At 35.6% G+C, this 26,702-nt stretch overlaps 1 protein-coding gene and 1 non-coding gene across 2 annotated transcripts in view; both read right to left on the bottom strand.

Annotated features, from left to right (window-relative positions):
• The window catches only part of SLC2A13 (solute carrier family 2 member 13), a 364,441-nt gene that overhangs the window by 48,188 nt on the left and 289,551 nt on the right, over positions 1-26,702 (bottom strand). Inside the window, exon 7 of the mRNA XM_001088026.5 lies at positions 19,295-19,420. Within this exon, the coding sequence (XP_001088026.2) occupies positions 19,295-19,420 (126 nt within the window). The remainder of the gene's footprint in view (positions 1-19,294; positions 19,421-26,702) is intronic.
• LOC114671196 (small nucleolar RNA SNORA22) lies at positions 9,593-9,726 on the bottom strand. Its single transcript, XR_003721083.1, has one exon. It is a non-coding gene; the product is annotated as a small nucleolar RNA SNORA22 (small nucleolar RNA).

Raw genomic sequence — 26,702 nt, forward strand, 5'->3', positions numbered from 1 at the left:
ACTTTCTCCCACAATGTAGATAGCCAACTGCATTAGTACTATTTGTTGAAAAGACTATTCTTTCCCCATTGGATTAATTTGGTCTTTTTATGGAAAATCAATTGGCCATGCATATATGGATCTATTTCTCGACTCTCTTCTGATCCCTTGATGTTTATGTCTATTTTACCAACATCACATTGTCTGGATTACTGTAACTTTATAGTAAGTCTTGAAATCAGATAGGAATGTCTTTCTTTTTCAGGAATGTTTTGGCCACTACAGTTCTTTTGCATTTCTATATAAATTTCAGAACCAGCTTGTCATTTTTTACAGAATTGTTTATAGGGATTATGATTAGAATTAGTTGAGTTGATCTATAGATTAATTTAAAAGGAACTGACATCTTAACATATTGAGTCTTCTTATCCATGAGTGTGATCTCTTCAGTTAGATCTTCTTTGATTTCACTCAGTAACATTTTATAGTGTTCAGTGTAGTGATCCTGTTATTTCTTGCTAAATTTATCTTTAAGAATTTCATGTTTTGATGATATAATTAGCCTTTAAAATATTTCATTTGCCAATTTTTAGTAATAGAAGTAAAATATATTTGTCTACATTAACCTTTTTTGAGACCTTGTTACATTCATTTATTCTTATAGCATTTTATAAAAAATAATGCCATCCGAAAATAGAGTATATCTTCCTTTTCAAACTATATGCCTTTTCTTGCCTTATTACACTGGCTAGGACCTCCAGGAAAATGTCATGTAGAAGTGTTAAGAGTAGACATTCTCACCTGGTTTTCGATTTTAGAGGGAAAATAATATTTTGCTATTAAGTATAATATAAGCTGTAGGTTTTTAAGAGATGTTGTGTATCAGGTCGAGGAAGTTTCCTTTCATTACAAGCCTTCTGAGAGTTTTTTTTTATCATGAATGGATTTGGAATTTCATTAGTTTATTTTCTGTATGTATTAAGATGGTCGTATTATTTTTCTCTTTTCTTCTATTATAATGAATTACACCAATTGAATACAGATGTTAAATCAACCACGCGTTCCTTTATATTGCTGGATTCAATATGAGAATTTTTCTGTCTATATACAAGGGAGATACTGTGATGTTCATCTATAGTTTTTCTTTCTTGTAGTTTCTGGGTAGATTTGGTAATGAAGATAAAACCAACCTTATAAAATGAGTTGGGAAATTTCCCCCACTCTGCTCTTTTCTTGAAAGAGTTTATATAGGATTGGCATTATTTCTTCTTTAAATATCTGGTGTAATTCACCAATGCCGTTTTCTTTGTGGGGAGATTTTTAATACAAATTTGATTTTTTAAATAGATGATTTAGTTTTCCTATTTGTTTTGGAAATATGTGTAAACAGGAATTTTGTCCATTTATCTGAAGTGCTCTCTTGTAATTTTAATAATAGAAAGTTGGGTCTTCTTTTCTTCCTAAACAAGTCCAGCTATGACTTATATACTTTATTGATCTCTTCAAGAAATCACCTTTTGATTTCATTTACTTCATCTATTGCTTTTACATTTTCTGTTTTATTGATTTCTACTACCATTATTTCGTTCCTTCTAATTACTTTGGGTTTTAGTTGCTCTTCATTTTTTAGCGTCATAATTGTAAGCTTAGGTAATTGATTTTAAACCTCTTAAAATTTTCTAATATACTTATTTTAATGTATAAGTTTGCTGTTAAGTATTGCTTTAGCTGCCCCCTGCCGTTCTCGATATGTTATAATTTCATTTTCATTGACTTCAAAATATTTTCTAATTACCATTTGATGTTGTTTTTTACAGCATGGGTTATTTAGAAATGTATTGCTTAATATCCAACTAGTTAGTAATTTTTGTGAAATTTTTTTTTTTACTGATTTCTAAGAAGATCTATTATTAGAGGAATATACATTTAAGAATTTTATGTCTTGATGAATTGGCCACTTTATTATAAACCATCCTTCTTAATCTCTGATAATATTCCTTAATCTGGAGTCTTTGTCAAATATTAACAAAACCACTCCAGCTTTATATGATTAGTGTTAATATAGTATGTCTGTTTCCATCCCCATTTTTCTAGACAGCAGACAGCTGCATTTGTTTTCGTGTCTAGTTGGACAACTCTGTCTTTTATTGGAGTTTCTAAACAATTTATTTTAACATAGTTTACCAATAAAGTTGGTTTAAATCTCTAATTTGTTTCTTTTATGGTTATCTCATCTCACTGTTGTTACTTGTCTTAGTCTGTTTAAGCTGCTATAACAGAATACCACAGACTGGGTGGCTTTTACACAAAGAAATTTCTCAGAGTTTTGGAGGCTGGGAAGTCCAAGATCAAGGCACAAGAAGATTTAGTGTCTGGTGAGGGCCTGCTTCCTGGTTCATAGCCATCTTTTATCTGTGCCCTCACATGGTGGAAGGGAAGAGGGAATCTATCTGGGGTCCTTTTGATAAAGATACTTATCCCATTTATGATGGCTCCACCCTCATGACCTAATCACCTCCCAAAGGCCCCACCTCCAAATATCCTCACATTGGGACTAATTTCTTTTTTCTTTCTCTCTCTCTCTCTTTCTTTCTGATGGATGCTTGCTCTGTTGCTTAGGCTGGAGTGCAGTGATGCAATCTCAGCTCACAGCAACCTCCGCCTACGAGATCCAAGTGATTCTCCTGCCTCAGCCTCCTGAGTAGCTAGGATTACAGGCGCCCACTGCTACGCCTGGTTAATTTGTATATTTTTAGTAGAGACAGGGATTTGCCATGTTGGCCACGCTGGTCTCGAACTCCTGGCCTCAAGTGATCCACCTGCCTCAGCCTCCCAAAGTGTTGGGATTACGGGCGTGAGCCATGGCGCCTGGCGGGTTCTAATTTCAACATATGACTTTAGGGAGTGGGGGGACAAATATTTAGTTTGTAGGGTTTTTTTTTTTTTTTTTTTTTTTTTCCCCGAGAGGGAGTCTCACTCTGTCACCCAGGCTGGAGTGCAATCGTATGATCTCCTTGCAACCTCTGCGTCCTGGGTGCAAGTAATTCTCCAGTCTCAGCCTCCCAAGTAGCAGATACTACAGGTGCCTGCCATCATGCCCAGCTAATTTTTTTTTTTTTTAGTAGACATGCGATTTCACCATGTTGGTCAGGCTGGTCTCAAACTCCTGGCCTCAAGTGATCCACCTACCTTGGCCTCCCAATGTGTTGGGATTACAGGCATGACCCACTGTGCCTGGCCTATAGTATTACTTTTGCCCTCCCTTTAAAACTTCTTTTATTGGATTAATTAGATATTTTTTTTGCATTCCATTTTATTTATTCTATTTGCTTCTTAGCTATCTTAAAAATACTTTTTTTAAAAAAAAATCTAGGTCAGCATTTATTTTGACATACATCAAAATTTTATTTTATTACAAATATTTTCAAATATATTCAAAAGTAGAGAGAACAGTATAATTAACTGGATGTACCCATAACAAACTTTCAACAACTATAAACACATGGCCAATCACATTTCATCTAAATTGCCACTTACTCCACCTCTCCTGGGTTACTTTGAAACAAATTTCAGATACCATATTTCATCTGTTACTCTTTCAGTATGTATCTCTGCAAGGACTTAAAAAATATACAACAGTATGATTACTGCACCTGAAAAATTAACAATAATTTCTTAAGAACATTAAACAGCCAATCACTGTTCACACTTACCTGGTTGTCTTTAAATGATTTTTTTTTTTCAGTTCATTTGAATCAAGATTCAAATAAGGCCCATTGCTTGCCAACTGTCTGTTTTTATTGGAATAGTGGGGGTTGAAGAAGCTTCAGGGAGACTTAAAACACTGCTGCAGCCACTACCATCTACAAATCTCAATGTGATTTCCACTTGATTTAAAATTTAAAATAGCAATTAAAAAGATGTAATTGGGAATATTAACTAAACAGAACCCCTACACAGGCATTTTAAAATTGGAGTTTCCATTTTATGCTGAAGAATGTCATTCTTGGAAACTGTCTGAAATCTACACAGTCACATCTTGGATAACTCCACATTTCGAAAGTTTCAATCTTGGACAATTTCCAGTATGAGTGATTTCCTATATTACTTCATCTATATCGTATTGCCAAATTCTGTAAAGCTATAATCATATCTTTCAAGAGGAGGAAAACTGCTCTGAATATTCTCTTCACTTTTGCCCATATTCTTTTCTTTCTTTGTGATAATTAAGAATTAAATTAATTTAAAATGTGAGGTCTGGGGACAATACTTCAAAACATTAATCAACCATTCTGATGTAGATCGTATTGCTGGAGTTTTAATGTCATTGCTTTACCTCCCTAGGAAATGAGCTACAGATGTAGACAGCAAGTGTAATAGCTTAGGAGGAATAAGCTTACGAAAGACACTTAATGAATTATGTATTCATAATTTCCTCTTTGTACTGTTTTCAAAAACTAGCCTAAACTTTTTCCAAATAGAAAGTAAAGAGAAAACATCTACTCCTTTAAGAACAACACAAGAAGGCTTTAGCTGATCTTTATTGTATCAAATAACACACTGGCTCATTAAAATTAGATCAAAATTCTGATAATGCTAAACACTGTTATAACTGTATACAATTTAACAAAAGTTAACAGATAAAAGTTCTTAAAACTGAAGAATGCTTTGGTAGGAAAAAAAAGAACTCCTCTTTTATGGTAAAATACTCGCATACTTAAGAACAACAACAAAAAAAACATTTTAAAGAGAGGAAAAACACAAATTGCTGTCAGTTACTAAATTTGGTTATCTCATACAATTCTGTCTGCTATCCCTGCATGTACAAATCCTATCTATCCTTCAAGGCGTAGCTCAACACTACTAAGAAAGAAATTTTAAATTTCACATTTGCCAATTAGATATGCATTATCAATCACTTTATCCACTTAGGTAAAGCAGAAAGATATGCTAGATTGTGGAGCTGAGATTTTTAAGTTCGTCTCTAAAAAATTAAATCAAATTTATGAATTCTTCTCACATTTTTTTTCATTTGACTTTCTCAGTGATCTTGGATGTAAGCAAGATCTAGTGTTATTACTTTTTTCTATTTTAAAGATCCGCAAACTAAGGATTAGACAAGTAAAATAAATGACCCAAGGCCATCTTCTGGTCAGTTACTGAGTCCAGACACAAATCAAAGTCGCTGGATTCCAGGAAGTGTTCTCTTTATGTTATACCAAAGCTAAGCTGCCCATTGATTTTAGACTTTCTGAAAGAAACTTCCTGAATCCCATATGCGCAAATATGAGTCAAAAATAGAAAAAGAGAAAACAGAATAAAGCAGAGAATATTGTGAGCTGTATTGGATATGGTGATGGTCTGGCCTTTATTGCTAACTACTGTCATTTCTACTCCAAGTTTTTCAAACAGACTTATCTTCTCCACATGATATAAAATCATCTGGAAGAATAAAATGAACAGGTTCTTTGTCAAAACAGCTACAGGACTGGTAGGCTGTAGCAGTCTTTCTTTTCACCTATTACTATCCTTTCACTAATATTCACATGCACTGAGAGATTTCTGTGCATCCAGGCATAATGTGTGGCAGCGAGAACAACATTATCCCTTGAGAAGTTTCTGGTTTGGGGAACACGAAGAGGCAAACAGGGATAAAAATAACCATAATGCAAAATTATTGCTTATAGAAAAAGCACTGGAAAGTAGTTCTACTAAAGGGCATGCAGGGAAAAATAGAGCATTTGAAGCAATAGCTGAAAAGTATCTTAGTATATGCTAGCTACAATGACATAATTCCGACATTCCCAGTCTGGAAAAAACAAATGTTGTTTTAGTTGTTAAGCTATAGCACAGTACAATATTCTATAAAAGAGATCCAATTGTCAAATAAATATAACCAAATAAAACTGCAAAAGTAGTGTGTTAATGTTTCAGAGCCAGTGACATTATGAAGTCATAGATTTCTGAAATATTTTCTGTTCTGAGTATACATTTTGTTCAAGAAATTCAATTAGATATTCAAGTCTTATTCAATTGGCTATTCTCTAGACTTAAACAGTGTCCACCAAATCCTAACGGTAACATTTAAATTGATGAGGCACATAATATGTCCTGGGTTGAGAGTGAGCTGAGGTCTGAAACAGTTTCAACTAGAGTTTGCCTATTCCTTTTTCAGTTTTGTGAACTTGGGGTTTGTTTCTGGGTTGGATCTACGCTTGTTATGATTCTCAAATTAGCACATGTACTGATGTGCTACACAAAAAAATAGCACATTTCTTCTACAAGCAAAAATGTTCTTTTCTCACTGGTGGGGTGAAGGATGAGATGAGATGAAAGGCTGTAGGTTGGGTTGCCTAGAAAAATCAAGGATAAGTACTACACGAATTATATTAGTAAGCTGGACATGAGTGTATTTGAGGGTATAAAGGAATATTCACTTAATTTTTAAAAATAAAACACTAGGATGAAAAACCAACAAATAAGCCTGTCCTGTCATGGGTCTCCTTTGGTTACGCTGCAAGAAGCTCTCCTTCATCCTTAGTTCTTGGCGATAAGCTGGTGAAAAGCAATGCGCTACTGAATTCAGAAGAATTCTAAACAATTTAAAGATTTTAAGAGTTTGAAAGCCTTTAATAAAAATGCCTAGAAAAAGAGATATTTTTAGCTTTTTACATCCTATATACTGGGTATGCTTCATTATTTCCTTTTATCTTGGGCAAATGTATTATCCTATTGTGGGTTGAGTCATTCCCACTTTCAGGATACCAAGAACCACAAATGCCTTGAGGGAAAAAAAATAGGTAGGTGGTGAGTGACTGTATCCTTCTTTTTTTATAACAGCAGCACACAGAGAACATCTCATTCAACTTTTAAGTTGGAAGATAAAAGAAGAGTGAATAGTATTGGGAAAAAGTATACTAATCTCTTTGAACATCTCTCACAGCAGTACTCAACAAATTCATTAGAAAGTCTCTTTTGAAAGACTCAGACTAGCTCATAACCAGTTCCAGGTTGCTCATTTTGGGGTGGTCCATGTGTGTGTGCTAGGATGGGATGCAGGAGGTCATTAGACAAGGTTACACTGCTGTTACAAGTCACAGGCAAATCCACAGAATGATCAATTCCATTACTGTTTCCATTTAGGATGGGGTGTGCTGGCTTCTAGCTGTGGGTCATCTGCTCCACAGATTGGAGCTCTTAGTAACTTACATTGTATCGACTCCTTATTTAGTGCAGAGACATTTTCTTGCCTGAAATGAAACTTCTGCATCACAAAACATCAAACTTCTATAAAGGTCAGCTGAGAAAGGCAACTTATGACCGCTAAGGGGTTTAGTGAAATAAAGATACAGAACCCTTCATCTATATTCACAAAAAAGTTAGTTGTACACAGTAGATCACAAAATTTAACTACTATTTCAGTTAGTAGTCATTTTAGTTTTACATACTTTATATATATTTTAAAATATCTATAGCCAAAGTATGTAGATACCAAACAATCTATGAGAAAAACTCAAAGCTGTCAGCCTTATCAGGACTTTGTCAGTGTACCTGGGGCAATTCTGCTTACTTCAAAGACAGTTCCTTGCCCAGCAAAGAGAGATCCACAAATGAGAATACTCACTACAGAGAAGGCTATGTGTTCTTGTTTCCTGAACTGACTTCCAGGATACACATTCTTTGGACTTGTCTAGGCCTGCCCTGTTTTTCTTCATTCTATGTTGTCAGTTTCTCCTCTGCTTTGTCCTTTCAAGTAGTATCTCTTTATGGTAACACTTTCCAGCTCTTTAACTTCTACAAATGTTTCCTAATCTACTTCCTGCATTCTTGCACTGCCAGACAGCCCCCTTGGGCCACTCCTCTGACTCAAGTGACATCCCCAGGTGTGTGATCCCTCCTCTCAGTCATGCCTAATGTGTTGTGGCTTTCCAGAGTCTGCCTCCCTCCTGGATCTGGGCAGACAGAAACAATCACATAAAATTTCTTAGGCTTAATTGCAGTGGCACAAAATACGTTTCCTGGTTTCACTGTCTTGAAAAAGCTATTAAATATGCACAGAGCTCCTAAAAATCATCTGATTCCCCAAGTCATGTACACCTAACACTGAGGAGTTGATTTTTGAAACTTTTCTGTGAAGTCACAGGAAAAAAAAAAAAAATGAGTTGGGGGGAGGGGGAGAAGACATCAAATATTGATCTGTACCTTCTTAATTTCTATTTAAAGAAGCCAAGTAATAATAATCGAGAATTACTTGCAAAAATGTCCACTGCTACCAAGATATCAGATAGGATCTCTTACGAATCAATGAAGAACTTAAAATAGTATCTGAGTTAGCAGGGAAGATGATGCTCTGAGTAATTACCTTCTTTGTTTAACTCTAACTTTACAAGTAGCTAATTACATAAGTTTATAAGTTCTAATTACATAAGTAGCTTATGTGACATAGCCCAAGGTCAGCATGTATCTCTGCTTTGTAATCACCTTTGAAATTCTGTTTCAAGTGTGTCTAACTGTCCTAGCTGATGTCCCCCAAGTTTTTATAAATACTATGGTTTGGCATTCTATCTTAGGTTATACAGAAAGTTCTTAAAGTTTGTTGAACAATTAAGTAGGCAGAATAAATGTAGATGTTTCTATACCAATAACAACTACAGTTTGAAAGCACAGATGTAGAAAAGTTTCTACATAAAATATTGTTTTAAGTATAAAAATTGAAATGTAAAATATTGACTTAACTCTGATCTGGCCCTTTTCTTCCCTGATTCTCCTGAGCAGAATTCTGATTGCCTGTTTCCTAAGCCAATTAATTAAAAAACAACATAGGTCTGCATAATCAAGTATTTCCCAAAAACTCAATGTTAAACCAAAGATGATTTTCCACTGTCAATTACAGTTTTCAGACAACCGCTTGCACCCCACAGAAGGGAAAACAGTATAGTTATATAATCAAGCAGGTTCCTATCTCTGAGGCTTCAGAAGTTTTGATGGTTGAAATGGTTTAGTAAATGGGTATCCATGCATCATACAGGCAGTCTCATTTTTAAGCCTTAAATGAAATTTTCATCATGAATAATAATGAATATATGATATATTTTTACGGGCCTAAAAATGTCACAAAATAAATTCATGGTTTACAAGTATTTTTATCATTTGGAGAATTTGTTTTCCTCATTTATGTCACAGAAAGTTAAAGTAAGTCACAGTTATAAGACCTTCAGCATTATTTTAAAATATATTAAGGTGTTAATACATAATCTTTAAATATTTACAGTCCATATCTTGTATCTGAAATACTCTATCCCATAGTTTACTATAAACTTTTATTTATCAAACCTTCTATTATTTGATGTTCCTAAAAGCCCAGGGTTGATTTCTAAAAATCACTCCAAATTTGCACATTCTACAATACATTTTTCATTTACCTTTTCTCTCAAATGTCCATGACGCTAAGCAGTATACACTGTAAATATTTTTCTTTCTCTATGTATTTGTAAAAGGAACATTCATTTCTTTAAAATAATTTTGAAGTATGTTTGTGTAAATGTTACAATCTACCTCTTAGATTATAAATCTTAGGGAGTAATGTCTGAGTCTTTTTAATATGCTTTCAGTTAAATGTGCTGGCTTTCTGAATACATCTGAAAGGATGAATGTTCTTTTCAATGCAGAGGAAAATAACAGACATTGCTCTAGCACAGAGTCAAAGCCAAAGGAACTATAAAGCACACTTGGGTGTTCACTGTGCAATAATACATTTTTAATAGCATGCAGCACAATGTCAAATTTCAATCCTATAAAATGACCACAGAAAAAACTCTTTATCTTCCCAGGTATAAATGCCATACCAATGTGAACAGAGTTTAAATTCTGTTATATAATCCAATCTACCAATAATTAAACCTAAGTTTAATATTTATGAGTTTGTCCATGCAGAACAGCTCTAAATCCAATCTTTCCCTATACTCATTTACCAAATAAATGACGACAAAAAGAAAAAAATGTGATTTTTGGAGGGTTCCAGGAAACATGTGTCTCTGAAATGAAAATGAAGTGGGTTAATTCTTGGAACTATTTAAGAATAAAGTTCCTAGATAAAATAAGCCAGCATTCATCCTAACAGAGGACAAGTAAAGTCAGAGTGAAGGGCAGTATAATGGATTTTTCTTAGAAATTCTGAGCACAGAGTTTTGTGTTATCACAGTTTTCAGGTTGCCATTTTGGCACTGTTTTGAAACTGTAGGAATTGTGATTGGTATTGGTTCATGAATGTCTATGCATATTCCAATACTAAAACATGGATTGCTATTGTACAAACTGCACAAGTTGTAAACCCAGATCATATGTAGTGGAAAACTATTTTGTTTATGTTATAAAACTAGCACTGAAACCAAGAGAGTAGGAAGGACCTGGATAGCAAATGATGTGTACAGAGGCAGTGGTTCTTTGATTTGAATGGTCAAATTTTATTTCATATATGCTGTCCAGCAAAACACTTCCTGAGATTATCTGGATATCTAATGCTGCTCTTCTTTCTGTACCATAGCAGCATGTATAATCTTCTGCTTAAATTTTTAAATTTATATATATATAAAACAACATTTAAAAATGCAAGCACCATTCTTCTATATCCCTAATATTACTATATTTCCAAATGCCCCGCCCTTTACTTGTTCTTTATAAAATTCTTTACAATTTCTTCTTCCTTCCTATATCAGAATTTTATCTCTTAAACCTAAAGCCACTTACATTGCCCCTACTTAAAAACCTTAACAACTCTCTACTTCCTATGGCAGTGTTCCCCAAACTCACGACATTTGGCAATCCCTTTCATAATTTTTTACCCTTTCTTTCATTGCCCTGTACTACTATTTGTTTAATAGTTTTCTTCAGAGTTCCTTTTATAACTTAAACAAAAAATTTTGTGCCCTTCCACAGTAGAATCCAGCTTATCTTGCTATATCAGTCAGAAGAGAACCAACTATGTCAGAGTAACAGAAGAGGTCAGATTGCAGTGAGATTGACAAACCCCAAGGTTAATGCATTGCTCACACCACAGGTCTGCTTCAGGTCAGTTATGCTTCTGCTCCACAGTTTCTTCACCCTGTGCCCAAATCTAATGGAACACCTTCTATTTTAGGATATGGCCAACTATACTGAAGAAGGAAAAGAGGACGTGGAAAATCTTTGTTTAAAACTCCATGCCTTAAAGCGTTGGTTCAGAAATGACAGGGATTGGTTCCACTCTAATTTCCTTGGCCAGAACAACTCATGTGGATAAGACTGAATGGGCCAGGGAAATACAGTCCTTCCCTTGGGAGCGGCAGCAGATATTTTGAACAATAATACAATCAATCAAAATCACACTTGCCAAGAATAGAAGATGGTTACATAAAAATGGAATGAAAAGAACATTATTAATTTCTAATTAGATAATGTTTCCTGCCCAAGTGTTAAAATCATGCTAGCCAATTGATTTTCTTCTTCACAGACTGAAAATATTTAACTCACTCTGTGACACAATATCCTGTCCATGTCCAGGTATCACATAAAGCCATTCACCTAAAATCACTGGCAATATGATTCCCACACCTATAAAAATGTACCTATAAAAAACAAATTAAAATCTCTAAATAAGGCTCTTTAACAATCTGATCTAAACTCATATTTCCTGTATTGGCGCCAGCCATACATTTTCCTTTCTCTTGTTCTCATTACTTTCTCAACCCCCCTTTTAATAAATTTCAAGCTCCCCAGACTTCACTCTGCTGTACATCTTCTGATGCTTAATTGCTCCAATGTTTGATGAACCAAGGTTCACCACTGTTATCTTACATTCACCAGACACATGGAATTCAAACTTTGGCTTTTATCCTCATAATAAAAATCTTAGTCTTATTTAATCTTCTTTAGTGAGAAATAACTCACAGTCTACTTTTCAAAGGAAATATGAAGAAAAATTTTAAAAATGTAAAAGGAACATGGGTTGACTAGAAATATTAGCTTTTGACTAAAAATGAAAGGTAGTCAAATATACTATGAATATCACTACTTGGATAAAACTGTTTAAAAGTGTTTATTTATTATTACAATTAAATATCAACTAAGAAATTCAATAAATTAACATGGACGAGGGAGATGAATTATTCAGAAGTGTTTTGGTCTTTTGATTTGTAGACTGTGCAACATAAATAGTATCAGAGTCTGCAACATAGTCACTAAATCCAAGGGAATCTAAGTTTCTGAACTTGAAAAAGTAATAGCCTAGAGGCATGTGATCTCTGAAATTATTTACAGGTAGATGAAACTTCCAAACACATAACATGCAGCCACAGACACTAAAGAGAATAATGTACCATAATGACTTCTATTTAAGCAGTAACATGAAGAAAAGTAGAATTTTAAAACTCAAATTGATTAAAATATTCTATATTAGATACTATACTTCTCTCTATAAAATTTATGTTGGTAAAAATTAACTTTGAGCTACACCGTTATTAATTTAGGAGCACAGCTGGAGTTTTTCCTATCCCTATGTGACTAGCTGATAAAAATACATCAATCCTGTACATGAGTACCTTAAGATAATGATGTGGTTTGTTAATGATAAAATAAATTTCATTTTCTAAATACAAAAGTGATATCTCTTTTCAAAAAATTTACAGAGGTTACAAAGGAAAATGCTCTGTTTTTGCTATTTGATATAGTTTTGTAATACATTTGGTCTTATGCTATCACCATAGATAAACTGCTTCCCTGGCATATCAGTGAATATTTTCAGGAAAAATGCTGAATATTTCTTCTAATAATTTTTAGCCAGGATGACGATGATGATGATGATGATGACGATGATGATGGTGATGATGATGATTATAGATGGAGTCCTGCTATGTTACCCAGGCTAGCTTTAAACTCCTGGGCTCAAGTGATCCTCCTGCCTTAGCCTCTCGGGTAGCTAGGACTACAGGAATGTGCCAACTCACCTAGCTTCTTCCAATAATTTTTAAAAAGTGTTTTTCATAAAGTATGGCTCCAAGCAATATTTTTGCGGTAATATACTGAAGCACATGGTTAAATTTTATTTTTAAACTGTTTTTTAGTGTTTTTATGTTAGTACAGGTAAACATTAACGCTTTGTGTTAATGTAAATTGCATTACTTCAATTTTTTCCTTTTATAAGTTTCCTTTCCTGGAAATAAGTATGGATGCAAAAGATGTAACTAAAATGAAGTGACAGGAACATCATATCCTCTCATTTATAACTGTGATGATTTTAAACCCCTATATATTTTTATAATTATTGATTGAATGCTTGATGTATATAAAACACCAAAAGTTTAAAAACAGTGCAGAATATAGAAATTATAATTTATAATCTAGAAGCAAATATACATTCAAACACAGATTGCTATCATATAAAAATATAATTATCATACAAATTATACAAGGATCATTCATTATTCAGGGGTTTTGGATGGTCATAGTTAACTGGCTTCCCCAGTGGCAATTTTTCTTCCAATGTGGTCTGATTCACATCAAAGATGAGACTTAGACACCGACTGATGTTGAACACCAGCAGTTTATTCTAGCAGTGCTCTTACAAGTTGGATAATGGGAGCAGGTGGGCGGCATGAGCCAGATTCAATCACGGATCAGATGACCGCCCACCCAGGAGGGTTTCCATCTGGAGACTATTCTCAGAGCTTGGGGGATTCTTCCCCTTTCTTATACCTGTGTTCAATCTGAGTCAGTTACCGGGTCTTTCATTCATAAAACGAGGTTAAGCTAGTCTTGTAAGGGTAACTTTGTTCAAAGGTTTGTAAGAATTGCATCTGTACTGAGGTGGATGTGTCTCCTGGAAATCCCCAGGCCAGGTTGCCTCACACTGCTACTGCTAAGTGGCACATAGTGTCAGCCCTGTGAGGTGTTCCAGTAGGACTTAAATGGCTATCATTCATCTTATAGCCAGGAAATGTCTCTTATAGTATGTGACAACCAGGGGAGTGCTAGAGGGCAGCAGGAGATAGAATAAGCATTGTTTTCTGGGGCTTATCACAGAAACTGCAAGGAAAAAGGGACATCTAATCCGAGAAAAAAAAAATAGATTTCAGGCAGAGATCTAGGAGGGTAAATTCTAGACAGAAGGCACAGTGTGAGAAAAGACGTAGAGACAGGAAATTATAACAGATATTAGGGTAATGACAAGGGGTTTAAACTGACTAGAATCTGTGTGGGAGAGCGGTGAAATGCTGGGAAAACAAACTGGGTGTTACATCAGAGTGCAGCTTTGAGAAAAATATCTCTGCTGAATGAGTACAGAAAACAATGAATTGCCAAATAGGGAATCTATCTAGCTATTTTAGTGTTTCTAATTACAGAGCGAAAGTGCTGTATTATAGGAAACAAATACTGAATCAGCGCATTAAGAAAGTGTCCCTCATTGGCAACACTATTTTAAACAGTCAGGAGGTTTGAAGTTCCAGAATAGAGTATTTATGGTTTCGTATAGATGCAGAGTCAGGAGGTAGGGGGGTGGATAAACAGACACAGATAAATACAGAAAACAAAACAAAACAAAACAAAACAAAAAAACATTCTAATGCCTGATTTGTCAATAACATACTTTGTTTAACTTAGAAATTGGAAACCACCTGAAACTAAAATGTGTATCTTTCCACTACTCAATTGTTGCTCCCCTAACAGAAGTGAACTTACTGGCCTTTTGACTTTGAGAAAGTCATTCAGAACCTCTAAGTAACACTATTCTCATCTGTAAGTAGGGTATAGAAATCACTCGCTTCACAGAGGTTTGGAATTGGTTTTGGAAAGTTACATTTTTTCTTGAAAACTGTCCATTTATCTGTTTTCACATGCACTGGAGAACACTGTTCATAGTATTCTCTTATGAATTTAAAAATCTTTACTATCCATTGTTATACATCTTTTTTTTTCTAAATATTGTTTGTGCCTTCTCTCTCTTCTTGATCAGTATTGCAAGAAGTTTCTACCTTTTGTTAGTCTTCTTTAAGAACTTTTATTTCTTGATCCTCTCGAGTATTTCTTTGCTTTGCTCTTCCCATCCTCTGCTAACTCTACAGGCTTACTCTATGTTCTACGTCTAACCTCTTATGGATCTGTTTAGTTATTAATTTTAACATCTTGTTTTGCACTGTGATTTCTTCTAAACCTATTCATTAATTTGAAGTTGCTTTTTGGGTGTTTTGTTTATTTTAGTTCCCAAGCTAAACTAGAAGGGGTGATAAATATCTTTCTTTTGTTTTATAGTTTTATTGCATTTTTATTAGAAAACATGTTCTGGATGATACTGATTATTTGGATTTACTTAGAATTTACTGAAATATCTATACATTTATATAAGCTTACTGAATTTACTCTTTGTGCTTGAACATGGTAAAATTTCATAAGTGTTCCATGGTTTCTTAAAAAGAATGGCATTCTCTACATTATGTTCTACTTGACTCTCCTATCAAGCTTGTAAATTTTCTGAATACTCTAGTCTCTGCTATTTTTTGTCTTTTTGACTTAGTACTTGTCTAATTTTTTCTTTCCTCTATTTCTATATTTCTAACCTTTCTGTGACTGTCTCCTGTGAACAGCATACAACTGTATTAAAAAAATCAATATGAAGATCTTTATCTTTTACAATTGTATTTAATTGGTTTATTTTTTATTTTAAAAACAGTTACATTTAGATGTAATTTTTCTGGGTTTTTGTTTTTTGCCCCTTCCTCTCTTATTATACTTTGAGTCTCTTATTTCTCCCTCTAATAGTTCATATTTTAAGAGCTTACTCTCATATTTTTAACAAATTGAAAAACTAATTGTAATCTCAATTTCTTTCTGAAAAAAACCCAAAAAGCAGAAAATTTTAAAATAATCATTAGAAGACTTTTTTCTAAAAGTTATCATACAACATCCTATGTCATTTCTCTAGAATTTCAGCTTCCCAAGTTTTACTTTTTTTTTGCAAAAATTGCTGAATTATAACATACATATGTCTCATAAAAATACACATATATACTGCACCAATCATAAGCATATAACTTTCAGTATAATTGAAAAATATACTTTCCTTTATTGCTTTTAAATACTCTTATTTTTTTGCAATGCAAGGTTCTTTATGTATTCATTTGTCCATCTGTCACACTTGGTGGCTTCCTTGCCTCCAATAATTGGTGTGCTTTCTATTAGGTTGGTGCAAAAGTTAATTACTGAAAAGTAATGGTAAAACCGCAATTAACTTTTGCACCAGCCTAATACTCTCTGACTGTCCTCCTGCATTTACCAAGAGTTGCTTCCCATGGACATCTCACATACACTGGGTTCTGATAATTTCATGTGGATTCCTAACATGTCTCTATGGATGTCTCCAGTTTAGGACCTATTTTTCATTCAATTTATTTATTTTAGTGTTTATGTTTCTCAACTCATGGTTCCCACTTCACAAAGGCAGTGTGAAATGAGAACACACACTCCCTTATAGCAAAGGCTCTTGGTTTTGCTTTTTCATGTGTGACACTATTTCCATTTGTAGTCCCAAGTGAGCGGCAGAGAAGTAGGTAGCTTTCCAAGCCCAGTCTAGTTAGAATTTTTCTTGTCCCTATTTCAGAACATGGATAGTGCTTTGTAGCTACAGAGGCAAGGCCTGGAGCTAATCTCCCTCAGCATTAAAAACCCTAACCTCTCACCTGTAAGGCCTATATTCTCTTCTGATATTCCCATGCGGGCTCACCACTCACACTCTGTTGTGGCACTTGGGGATTTCTTTCAAGTTCCGCTGTGCATTAAACTTGAATGTGTGTGGGATGCATGTTGGAGGTGTAGGGGCAGGTTAATGGGCAGGAGATTTTCCTGCATCAGCTCAGTCTACTACATTTTCTAAAAGTCTGCTAAATAATTTTTTTTAAGTTTTCACTGAAATTTAACAACAGAGATATAGAAAAGCATACTGATAAATAATCTCATAGTTGATTATACGGACAAATGATTTTCATTATACTGACAATTCAGAGTTAATCAACAGTATTATACTATTCCCATCATCAATGGTGTTGCCATTCCACCTGGTGTCTTTTCAGGAAACAGCTACAGTTAGAGATTAGGATATATGGCTATGGACTGCCTCAATACTTGACCTTGAAATATTTATAGTATATCTCTAGATGTGAATCCAAGGTAATGGTTGATTTTGCCTTAGAGTTCCATTCCAGGTAATTGTATCAAATCTGTCAACCAAACCACCAACCAACCAACAAAAATATTTACTATTATATATACTGAATATTATTTTACCTACATGTGGAAAATCTATCTGAAGAATTTTTCATGGAGAACACATCCTGCCTTTTTGCTCTTTTCCAGCCAAAACTAAGGATGTAACCAATAGCAGTGGCCCACCGAGAAGGAGCACTGTTGCACAGCACAGGGAGGAGTAAGAAAACATGGGGTTTTTTCTTTCTTTTCCTTGTAAAGAGTTTGCGACTATTGTAAGAATATGCTGTGAACATCATTTTTTAAAGTTATTTTTATTTTTGCTACTTAGTTATTATCTGTGCCTTACTTTTCTCTAATTCATGTGCAGCTACAGGATGATGGTATAAAAATACAAATGAAATGTAAGAGTGAGTTGTTAATCTTTCCGAAATAAAGGAATAAACATTACTACTAAAAAGTTGTATGATTTGTTATTTGCAAAAAAGTCAAAACTCCTGCTTTGAGGCCTCTGACCTCTAACCCTTCTACTGAAGGTAAGAGAAACATCTAATTTTAGTGCCTCCTTACTATTTAGTAGAGAGTTCTAATAAGTTTATTAATTAATTATGTAAAATACAGGAAACTATGTACATTTCTAACAGATTTCATAACATGTTCATAATTCTAGACTAGTAGTAACTTAGTTTTTTTTTTCCCATTGGCAAAAACAACACTCTGAAAGTTTAAAGCTGTGAACAAGTACATCTAGAAATATTTAATCAATTAACTCACTAACTAAGTTTGGCTGATGAAAACTATACACTGAATATTTTTAAAAGAAACTCTTTTGAGTGTTCATTTAAAATACTAATTGTATTTCTTTTACATATTTCTTTGTAATTAGTATATTTAAAATGTGGTCTGGATCTTTACTCAACTAACATATATAATTTGCTTCTTTGGAGCAGTTCTCTAATGAAATGATTATTACATTATACTTTATCTATAAGCTCCTATGAGACACAATACTTTATTACAGATTTCATTGCCTTTATCAGTACTATGAGTAGACAAGAGCATATTATTTTATAGGAATTTAAAACACAAAAGAGGTTAAAGCCATATCAAATAACATTTGCACATTTTATATGTCTGGATACAAATGTTAGTTCACAAATCTGGAAAATATTTATTTATTTTATATTAATATTTCATTTATGCATCTACTACAAACCAAAAATATTAAGGTTTCTAGCCTCCCAACCTAGTTACATGCCAATGATTACCAACTTTTATCCTTATTTTGCTTAATTTCACTCAACCCTGGAAAAGGCCTCTAGGAATAAAAAAATAGTTTCATGAAATAATTTAATGTGATAGTAATTCTTTTTTTTTTTTTTTTTGAGGCAGTCTCACTCTGCTGTCCAGGCTGGAGAGCAGTGGTTTGATCTCGGCTCACTGCAACCTCTATCTCCTGGGTTCATTGATTCTCCTGCCTTAGCCTCCTGAGCAGCTGGGATTACAGGCATGTGCCACCACTCCCAGCTAATTTTTGTAATTTTGTAGAGACAGGGTTTTACCATGTTGGCCAGAGTGGTCTCGAACTCCTGACCTCAAGTGATCTGCCTGCCTCAGCCTCCCAAAGTGCTGGGGTTACACCACGTGCGGCTTAATGTGATAATAATTCATTTTGCGTGATGCACCACGTGCGGCTTAATGTGATAATAATTCATTTTCACTTTACAGTTTTCTTTCATTTAAAAGTTTGGGAGTTTGGAAATACAGTGTAATTCAACAATATGCAGTGGGAGAAATTGCCTTGGCAGTATTTGTGAACACCTGCCTAAAACTAAAGATCCAAACTCCTATACCTTATTAGAGAAATCTGGGTCTCCAAAAGTCTAGGCCTGGGTGCCTTCTACTCTGCGTGGAACACACAATTGCAATGCTTTGCATCCACTATCACCAGTATATGCTGCAAAGTAATGTAATTATGAAGGTCAGTTTAAAAGAACTGCTATAAGTGCAAGCACTCTGAAAACTTAAACATAAGCCTCATTTTGAAATATTATTATACATTCGTATGGTAAAATGAGTGATATACCTGCCCCAGGCTGCCTCATTTGTAGATGCTTTATTAACTGGAACACAGGAGGAGTCAATGACAGTTGATTTGTTCATCTTGTAGCAGAAACCGCAGTCTGGATCCAACATACATTCATTACAGTAACTGAAAAATGAAAAGAGTTACCGTCATGTTGGCAGAGACAACTGGTGCTCACCATATACTGGATTCCATGTGCTTCTCTGCATTTTCCACTCTCTTGTGCAGTCAGCTTGGGGCCTTCGGATTTGTTTTGGCCAAGGAAAGTGACATGTGCCAAGCCAGGTGAGAGCTGGCTGGTCTCTTCGATTTCTCCCTCTTTTGGCCACATCAACTTTGGAAGCCACTTTGAGCTGAAGGAGGCTTGGATCTGAGAGACTGAATGTAGAAGAGTCCCCGTCAATCTGGAGCAAATAAACTTTTGCTTTCCTAAACCAATGAGATTTGTTACCAAGCTGTAGACTGGCTCATTGTGATCCAGCCCTGACTGGTTCCAAGTTGCATCAAAGCATTCATTTCTCTTAATTGTCTACCTCATGCACCATCTATTTTAAAAAATGAAAATAGTTTTTTTTCCTAATACATATCCTGAAAAAGAAAATTCAAACAATGAAAAACATGATGTCTAAAGAAAAAAGTTAAACAAAAATACTACTACTCAAATATGGCCATTGTTAATATCTTGGTGAAATCTGTGCTTTCAGCAAAGTTATACTGAGTATCAATTACGGATTATTCTTAATTTAAAAGAAGTAGGTATAGGAACAAAGGCTAACCATCCGCTAATCACATCTGCTAATTGGATCACAAAGTCATAATCAGTTACTAACTGCTCATTTGGCAGCAGTATTCTAACTGCAGAAAAAAATTTAAAGAAGCAAAATCCTTTAGAGGGCAGGGTTTGCCAACTAAAGCCTACATCATGCTTATAGAATGAGTTTTCTCCCTGTCACAGTCATTTGCCAGACAATTCTGGAGCACTTTACAGATGGCAAGCACGTGCAAGGTATCAGAGATACTAAAGATGAACAAGCCCAAATCCCTGCTCCTTGGTAGATAAAAGGGAAGAATGAGAAACAGACGAACAATGACAATGTAATGGAAACTGGGTATGAGCTACCTGGAACAGGGGCCGATTCATTTTAACAACGAGAGCTGGGAACCATTTTAAATATGACATTGGAACCAAATCATAAAAGAAATTTACCAGGCAAAGAGGTAGAACAAAGGGCATTTCAGGGAACTGCTTTTGTTGTCATTAAAGATCAGTCAGCACAGATTTATTAAATATTTTCTGTTTACAAGTCATGATACTATGGGCTGTGAAAGGAGAAATAGGTCATCTGAAAAAGACATCCAAGGGACATACAAGTTGTCTGAAAAGGATATGAAAGAATATTTCTTAATGTTCAAAATCAAAATACTTTTTTGATTCAGTTAACTAAATATGAAAACACTGGTGATAGGGTTTTTACGTTTGTCCCTTCCAAATCTCATCTTGAATTGTAATCCCCAAAGTTAGAGGTAGGGCTTGGTGGGAGGTACTGAATCGTGGGGGGAAGATCCCTCTTGAATGGTTTAGTGCCATCCCCTTGTTGATGAGTGAGTTCTCACTCAGTTCACATGAGATCTGGTTGTTAAAAAGAGTCTGGAACCTCCTTCTTCTCTCTCTTGCTCCCCCTTTCACTGTGTGAGGTGCCTGTTCCCCCTTAGCCTTCCACCATAAGCTTCCTGAGGCCCTCACCAGAAGCAGATGTCAGCACCATGCTTCCTGTGCAGCCTGCAGAACCGTGAGCCAATTAAAACTCTTTTCTTTATAAATTACCCAGTCTCAGGTATTCCTTTATAACAACAGAAACAGACTAACACAACTGGCATGGTTTAAAAATTAGATTTGTTATCATTTCAGCCTTCTCCCTCCTGTGAACTCTTCCTGAGCTAGGCAGTTACCCATATTTTTGAATGAGACTTCAGCCCTAGACAAAAAGCAAAGGAAAGGCCATTCAAATGTACTGAGAGGTGATTCAGCAATGTAAATATAAAATTCTCTACACCTGTGATAAGCACACTAAACTAGACAACTGAAGCCTTTAGAAGTAAGGACATTGAGTGTCTGTCTTTGAGAACCAGACTAGGCTAATTTGGAAAGGGAGATAATTTCTACTAGTATTTTGTGTATTCTGTCCATATGAGGTTAAATTTAACAATACTAATTGTTCCAATGGTCTTAAGTTATACCCATTTGGGAAAGGTCAACTCACTCATTTGCAGAGAAATTGTTCTCAATTTTATTTATCTGAAAATATGTAGTCCCTATAAAAGTCCAAAATGCATAATGATAAAGGCTAATAATTACTGAGAACTTACTGTGTGTGCATTTCAGACACATGAAATGTCATCCATAACAAATAACTTCCTCAATCACTTATCCAAGCATGACCCCAACTTCTCACTTTTCCTGCTTACTTATTAAATGATCTTCCTGTGATCTACTATGTGCCAGGTACTATTCTAGGTGCTGGGACATGTAAGTGAACAAAACACAGTTGCTGCCCTCGTGAAGCTGATTTGGGTATTAGACCTCCTGATGACCACCAGTTAACCGACCCCTCTACTCGCTCTCTATTATCAGTTTTCTCCTTTCTTTAGATTACTGACAACTTCCCATCATTTCAATATCCCAAATTTTCCTTCTCTATCATTCCATTATACCCATCTGGCAAAAATCCTAGCCCTCTATTAATGCAAATATTTGCCTTTTCTGTGACTTCACCCACACAGCCAAATGTAGCTGAAGGAGTCACACTATAGAGCAGATGAGTAGCTCTTCTACAATTCACTATCACCAGCCTCAAATGGATTCTCAACAATCCTGATCTAGATGGCTTTAGTCAATATATACATCTTAAAGTTTCTTAGCCCCCTGATTTCTAAGCCTTTACTTCTGCTTACATTTATCCACATCCTGGAAATTATTATCATCTATGACTGGTGTCAGCAAACTACCACTGTTGAGAAAATCTGGCCTACCACCACCTCATAGAGACCTTCAACATTCGTTCCCCACCAATCTCTCACTCGCTCCATGGCTCTGCTTCCCTCTCTATGAAACCTTCATGTGAATCCCTCTAACCACTCTCACCAGATCCTCAATGTCTTCATATTTAGGTTCCTCTATTACAGCCACCCTGCAGAACTTCATGTTTGTCTCTTTCTGAACACTTTTCAACCTCTAGACTATTCTGTTCTGGCACAGAAATAACACAACCAGGTATATTGATACAAATACACATTACAAGTTTTCAACCTTGGCTGGATACTCACTGTTGCCAGGAAATTTTCCTGTCCCTAATAATAGATAGATTTCCCAAGCACCCACAATTCACTCCAAATCCCAATCCTTATTCCTCCACAAATTTCTTAGAAGATGGCCTTGTCTTTGTTGGGGCTCAGAACATGCTACTCCATAATATGGCACCTTGGAGCTCACACCCTAATCTTTTCTCCACCTTTGCCTCTGAAGCACGGTCATAAAAAAAAGGAAAAAAAAAATCTCTTACCTACATCCTCAGAAAGTAGGTCATAAGACCCTCAGTCTACAGGGTTCCTTCTCTATACCCAGAGGCCAAGAAGAATCTGAACAAACAGGCCTCGCTGAGTTCTTCCCAGGTTATTACTAGTAGCTCATACCCTTTGTTCTCCACTCTTATTTCCAACAACTGTTCATAAAAATACACAGGTTTTTTCTGGGTGCAATCTTCATGCCTGAAGGCTGTGTCACATAAAATTTTGGTTAAACACATTTGTTATGCTTTTCTCTTGTTAATCTCTCTTTTCTTACAGTAATGCCCATTATGACTCTTGAGATAGGTCAAAAAAAAAGATACTATTTTTTCTACCTTACATCTTCTCAGGAAAAAACTGAAGGGACTAGGCATGAATTTTCTCACATTTAAACTCAGAAACAAAGATTTCTACATCCACATCTGTCCTCACCTCTCTTCCTCCGGGCTCTGAAAACAAGTGTTCAAAGTCATGGACTAAACTTTTAATTTCATTTCTCTGGCCATAACCAGGACCAACACCAAGTCTTACTAGTTATTTTTTTCCCTTTATCCTTTCAAACCTCTCCCAAAACATACTCCGTAGTGTATGTGCAGGCGTAAAGCCTTTCTTTTATTGAAAAAGCATGAAAAACTATTCCTTCTGCTACTCCATACTGCCCCTCCACACCATTTTGTTCAGGGAAAGGAGGTCAAGTATCAAAAAGTGTTCAATTTCCTTCCCATTCCAAGGAGTGGGGCTCAGTGTGGGAACTGTATTTGTGCTTATCTGGACTAAGCCCTTATCTGCCTCCGTCTTCTGGAGGAAAGACAAGATTTCCTACCACCCTTTCATCCTTGACCTGGAATTTTTTTTCATCATATAGACCATTTTATGGCAAAAATCTTCCAAATATTACAAGATTCCCAACTTCAACTTGACATTTAGAAGGTAGCACAAAACTTTAAATGTCCTGGGGAATCTGCTAATTGACCTTTTACAGAGAGCATGTATTATACCGACAGCTTTAACAATGGCATTTTTAAAAAGGAACAACTTCTAGGAGTGGCTATGATATTTTTCACTCAAGATTTGCTCTTTAAGCTTTTCTTGAGCATGGCCTGATGAATTTATGTAAGGTTTTCTAAATATAAAAACTGAAAATTTAAATACATTGGCACAAAGTCAATGCTCATAAGAATATTCTAAGCATAGACTGAAATCTTTTCTTTTTGTCTGTTTTGGTGAAAAGTAGGTATTAGGCCTATTTGTCCCCTTTCACAGTGTGACCTGGACTAAGTTCTAAATTCTAGACTTCAAAATTTTCTATCTCAAGAGAAGACATTCTCTAACAATCCACCCAGTTCCAAGACTGCACATGAAAGAAAAAGACAGAAATACCTATGATCTAACCCTAAATTCACACAAACCTTAACAGTGTAAAAATTGATTAGAATGCTGCAACTTCTCACAAGCATTTATTCTTACACACCAATTTCAAGGGCAAAAATTATAGGTGTGCTCTACTTCAGGAAACTTTACATTTATAAGAGAAATGAATATGAAGATATTTACATAAGGACTATGCTTTATAAAAGGAATTGCAGAATGAATTAAATAAAATGGAGTTCTCCTTATTGATATACAGTTTACATTTCAGGCTAATCCACATTTAGTAAAGCTGATGGAGATGGCCCTCATTGTAACATACAATGCTCTTTACTGACTAGTAAGCAAAATAGATTCTGAGCACCCAAGGGATAAGGCCATGCTTACCAACTCTGTATCTGTAGAACAGCACACAGCCCGCTGCAGGGTAGATTCCCAATATATATTTATTGAATGAACCAATGCACAACAGCTCTAGAAATCAAGGCATTCTTGTAGGTTCATAAGCTAGTTTCTACTTGGTTTATGGAAAATAATTTTAGGGGGTAGATGAATTGAGGTAAATATATTAGTCATTTTTAGAATGAAATGAAAAGAAGGCAAAACCAATTGTCAAAGGGTATTTTAAGTTGAGCCTGGTTTTTAAATTGACAAGTGGTGAAAGCCACAAATATTTGATTAACACCCAAAATGGAATTGGTTAGTAATTTCGATAACTCACTTTCAGAAAGCAACAACAGCAGCAAGAGCCAGTTTCCTTGAAGCCCACATAGAAAAGCCAAAGAAAGAGAGAGCTCTTTTTGAAATCACAGCCCACAAAATTTCATAGTAGAAGGACATTTCAATATTTAGAGAGAATTTGTAGTAAATAAATGTGCCTGGAATTCAGACTATTTTTCTCAATTGTAGACAGCTTTCCCGTGGGGAAATTAGACAATAGCCAACGATGTTCCTCTACTGTGGGATGTGAATGCTGGGGAGCTGAATGCAGATATACTAGAAACTCAAATACAGCAAATTACGGAATCCAGACAAGTACAGTTAGAACCAAATGGTTCTTTTTTTTTTTTTTTTTTTTTTTTTTTTTTTTTTTGAGACGGAGTCTCACTCTGTCGCCCAGGCTGGAGTGCAGTGGCCGGATCTCAGCTCACTGCAAGCTCCGCCTCCCGGGTTCACGCCATTCTCCTGCCTCAGCCTCCCGAGTAGCTGGGACTACAGGCGCCCGCCACCTCGCCCGGCTAGTTTTTTTGTATTTTTAAAGTAGAGACGGGGTTTCACCGTGTTAGCCAGGATGGTCTCGATCTCCTGACCTCGTGATCCGCCCGTCTCGGCCTCCCAAAGTGCTGGGATTACAGGCTTGAGCCACCGCGCCCGGCCCAAATGGTTCTTTTTCACTGGTTGCAGAGAAGAAATATTTAACTTTCCAATCTCTAGCCTTTCTTTCCAGAAAGGGAGAAAATCTCTGACTTTTGAGAAAGGGGACAAATAAGTATTCATATATTTAGAACAAAACTGGCTCTAAAACCTAAAAATGCTTCCAATTAAAGTAAAAAAGAGCAGGACAAAAGGCTGCTTAGTGTCTTAAGGAAGAGAAAGGATGGCCTATTTTCATTCAATCAATCGTTTATATGTTTCACGTGGCACCCAGGGTCTTAGCCAAATGTGCTCTCTGCTCAGAAAATCTTTTAAAAATTGATTTGAGTTAATTTAGAACATTTTTAGTTTCTACTCCATGAAGTTGGGTGTGAACTCAGCCCTCTGGAAAACGGTCCATTTGTTTTTAAGTATGTCTCATTAAACTCAACGAGCTGGAGCATCAAGAACAGTGTTTGATCTTAAAATGCCTGTCTCTAGAATGCCCTAAATTTCAGAAAATCAGTGGTGGCAAACACAGGTGTAGGAATGATCCGTGGCCACAGGTCCAGTTTCATTTTCTGCAGGTAATTGTGCTCACTCACTCCTTCTTTATGCATGACTTAACACCCTATTTTGTGCAATAATGTCACTCTCTTTCCCCTAACAGCATTCCCAATCTTCCATGCTTTACTATCCCCTTCCTCACTGCTCTCAGCAGCTTCAGCAGGTAACTTGGAATCTGGTTTACCAGAGAACACTGCCACTATTAGTGGGACGGGGACTCCATGCCTTGCTTGGAGCCTTGTGAAGGACAGATTCCTATATCAGTACTGAAAACAACTCTGAACACCTGATTTCCTTCCCTGACAGAGCATGGATGTCGGTTGATTTCCTCTCCCTGTTTAACCATGTAAGTAGGAAACTCATGAGAATAAAAAAATATCTTATATACTTGAGTAAATAGTTAGAAATGAGTTTAAAAGGCTAGGGGACTACTGGTAATAATTTCATGAAGCAAATCATCCTCTCCACTCCATTAAAGTTGCTCTCCCAGAGATTGCTGGTGGTTGTCTCATGGGTAACTAGGAGCATTTTGTGATAAGATTTTCTAAAATTTTTC

Source organism: Macaca mulatta, chromosome 11 (assembly GCF_049350105.2).
Source record: "Macaca mulatta isolate MMU2019108-1 chromosome 11, T2T-MMU8v2.0, whole genome shotgun sequence".
Taxonomy (NCBI): domain Eukaryota; kingdom Metazoa; phylum Chordata; class Mammalia; order Primates; family Cercopithecidae; genus Macaca; species Macaca mulatta.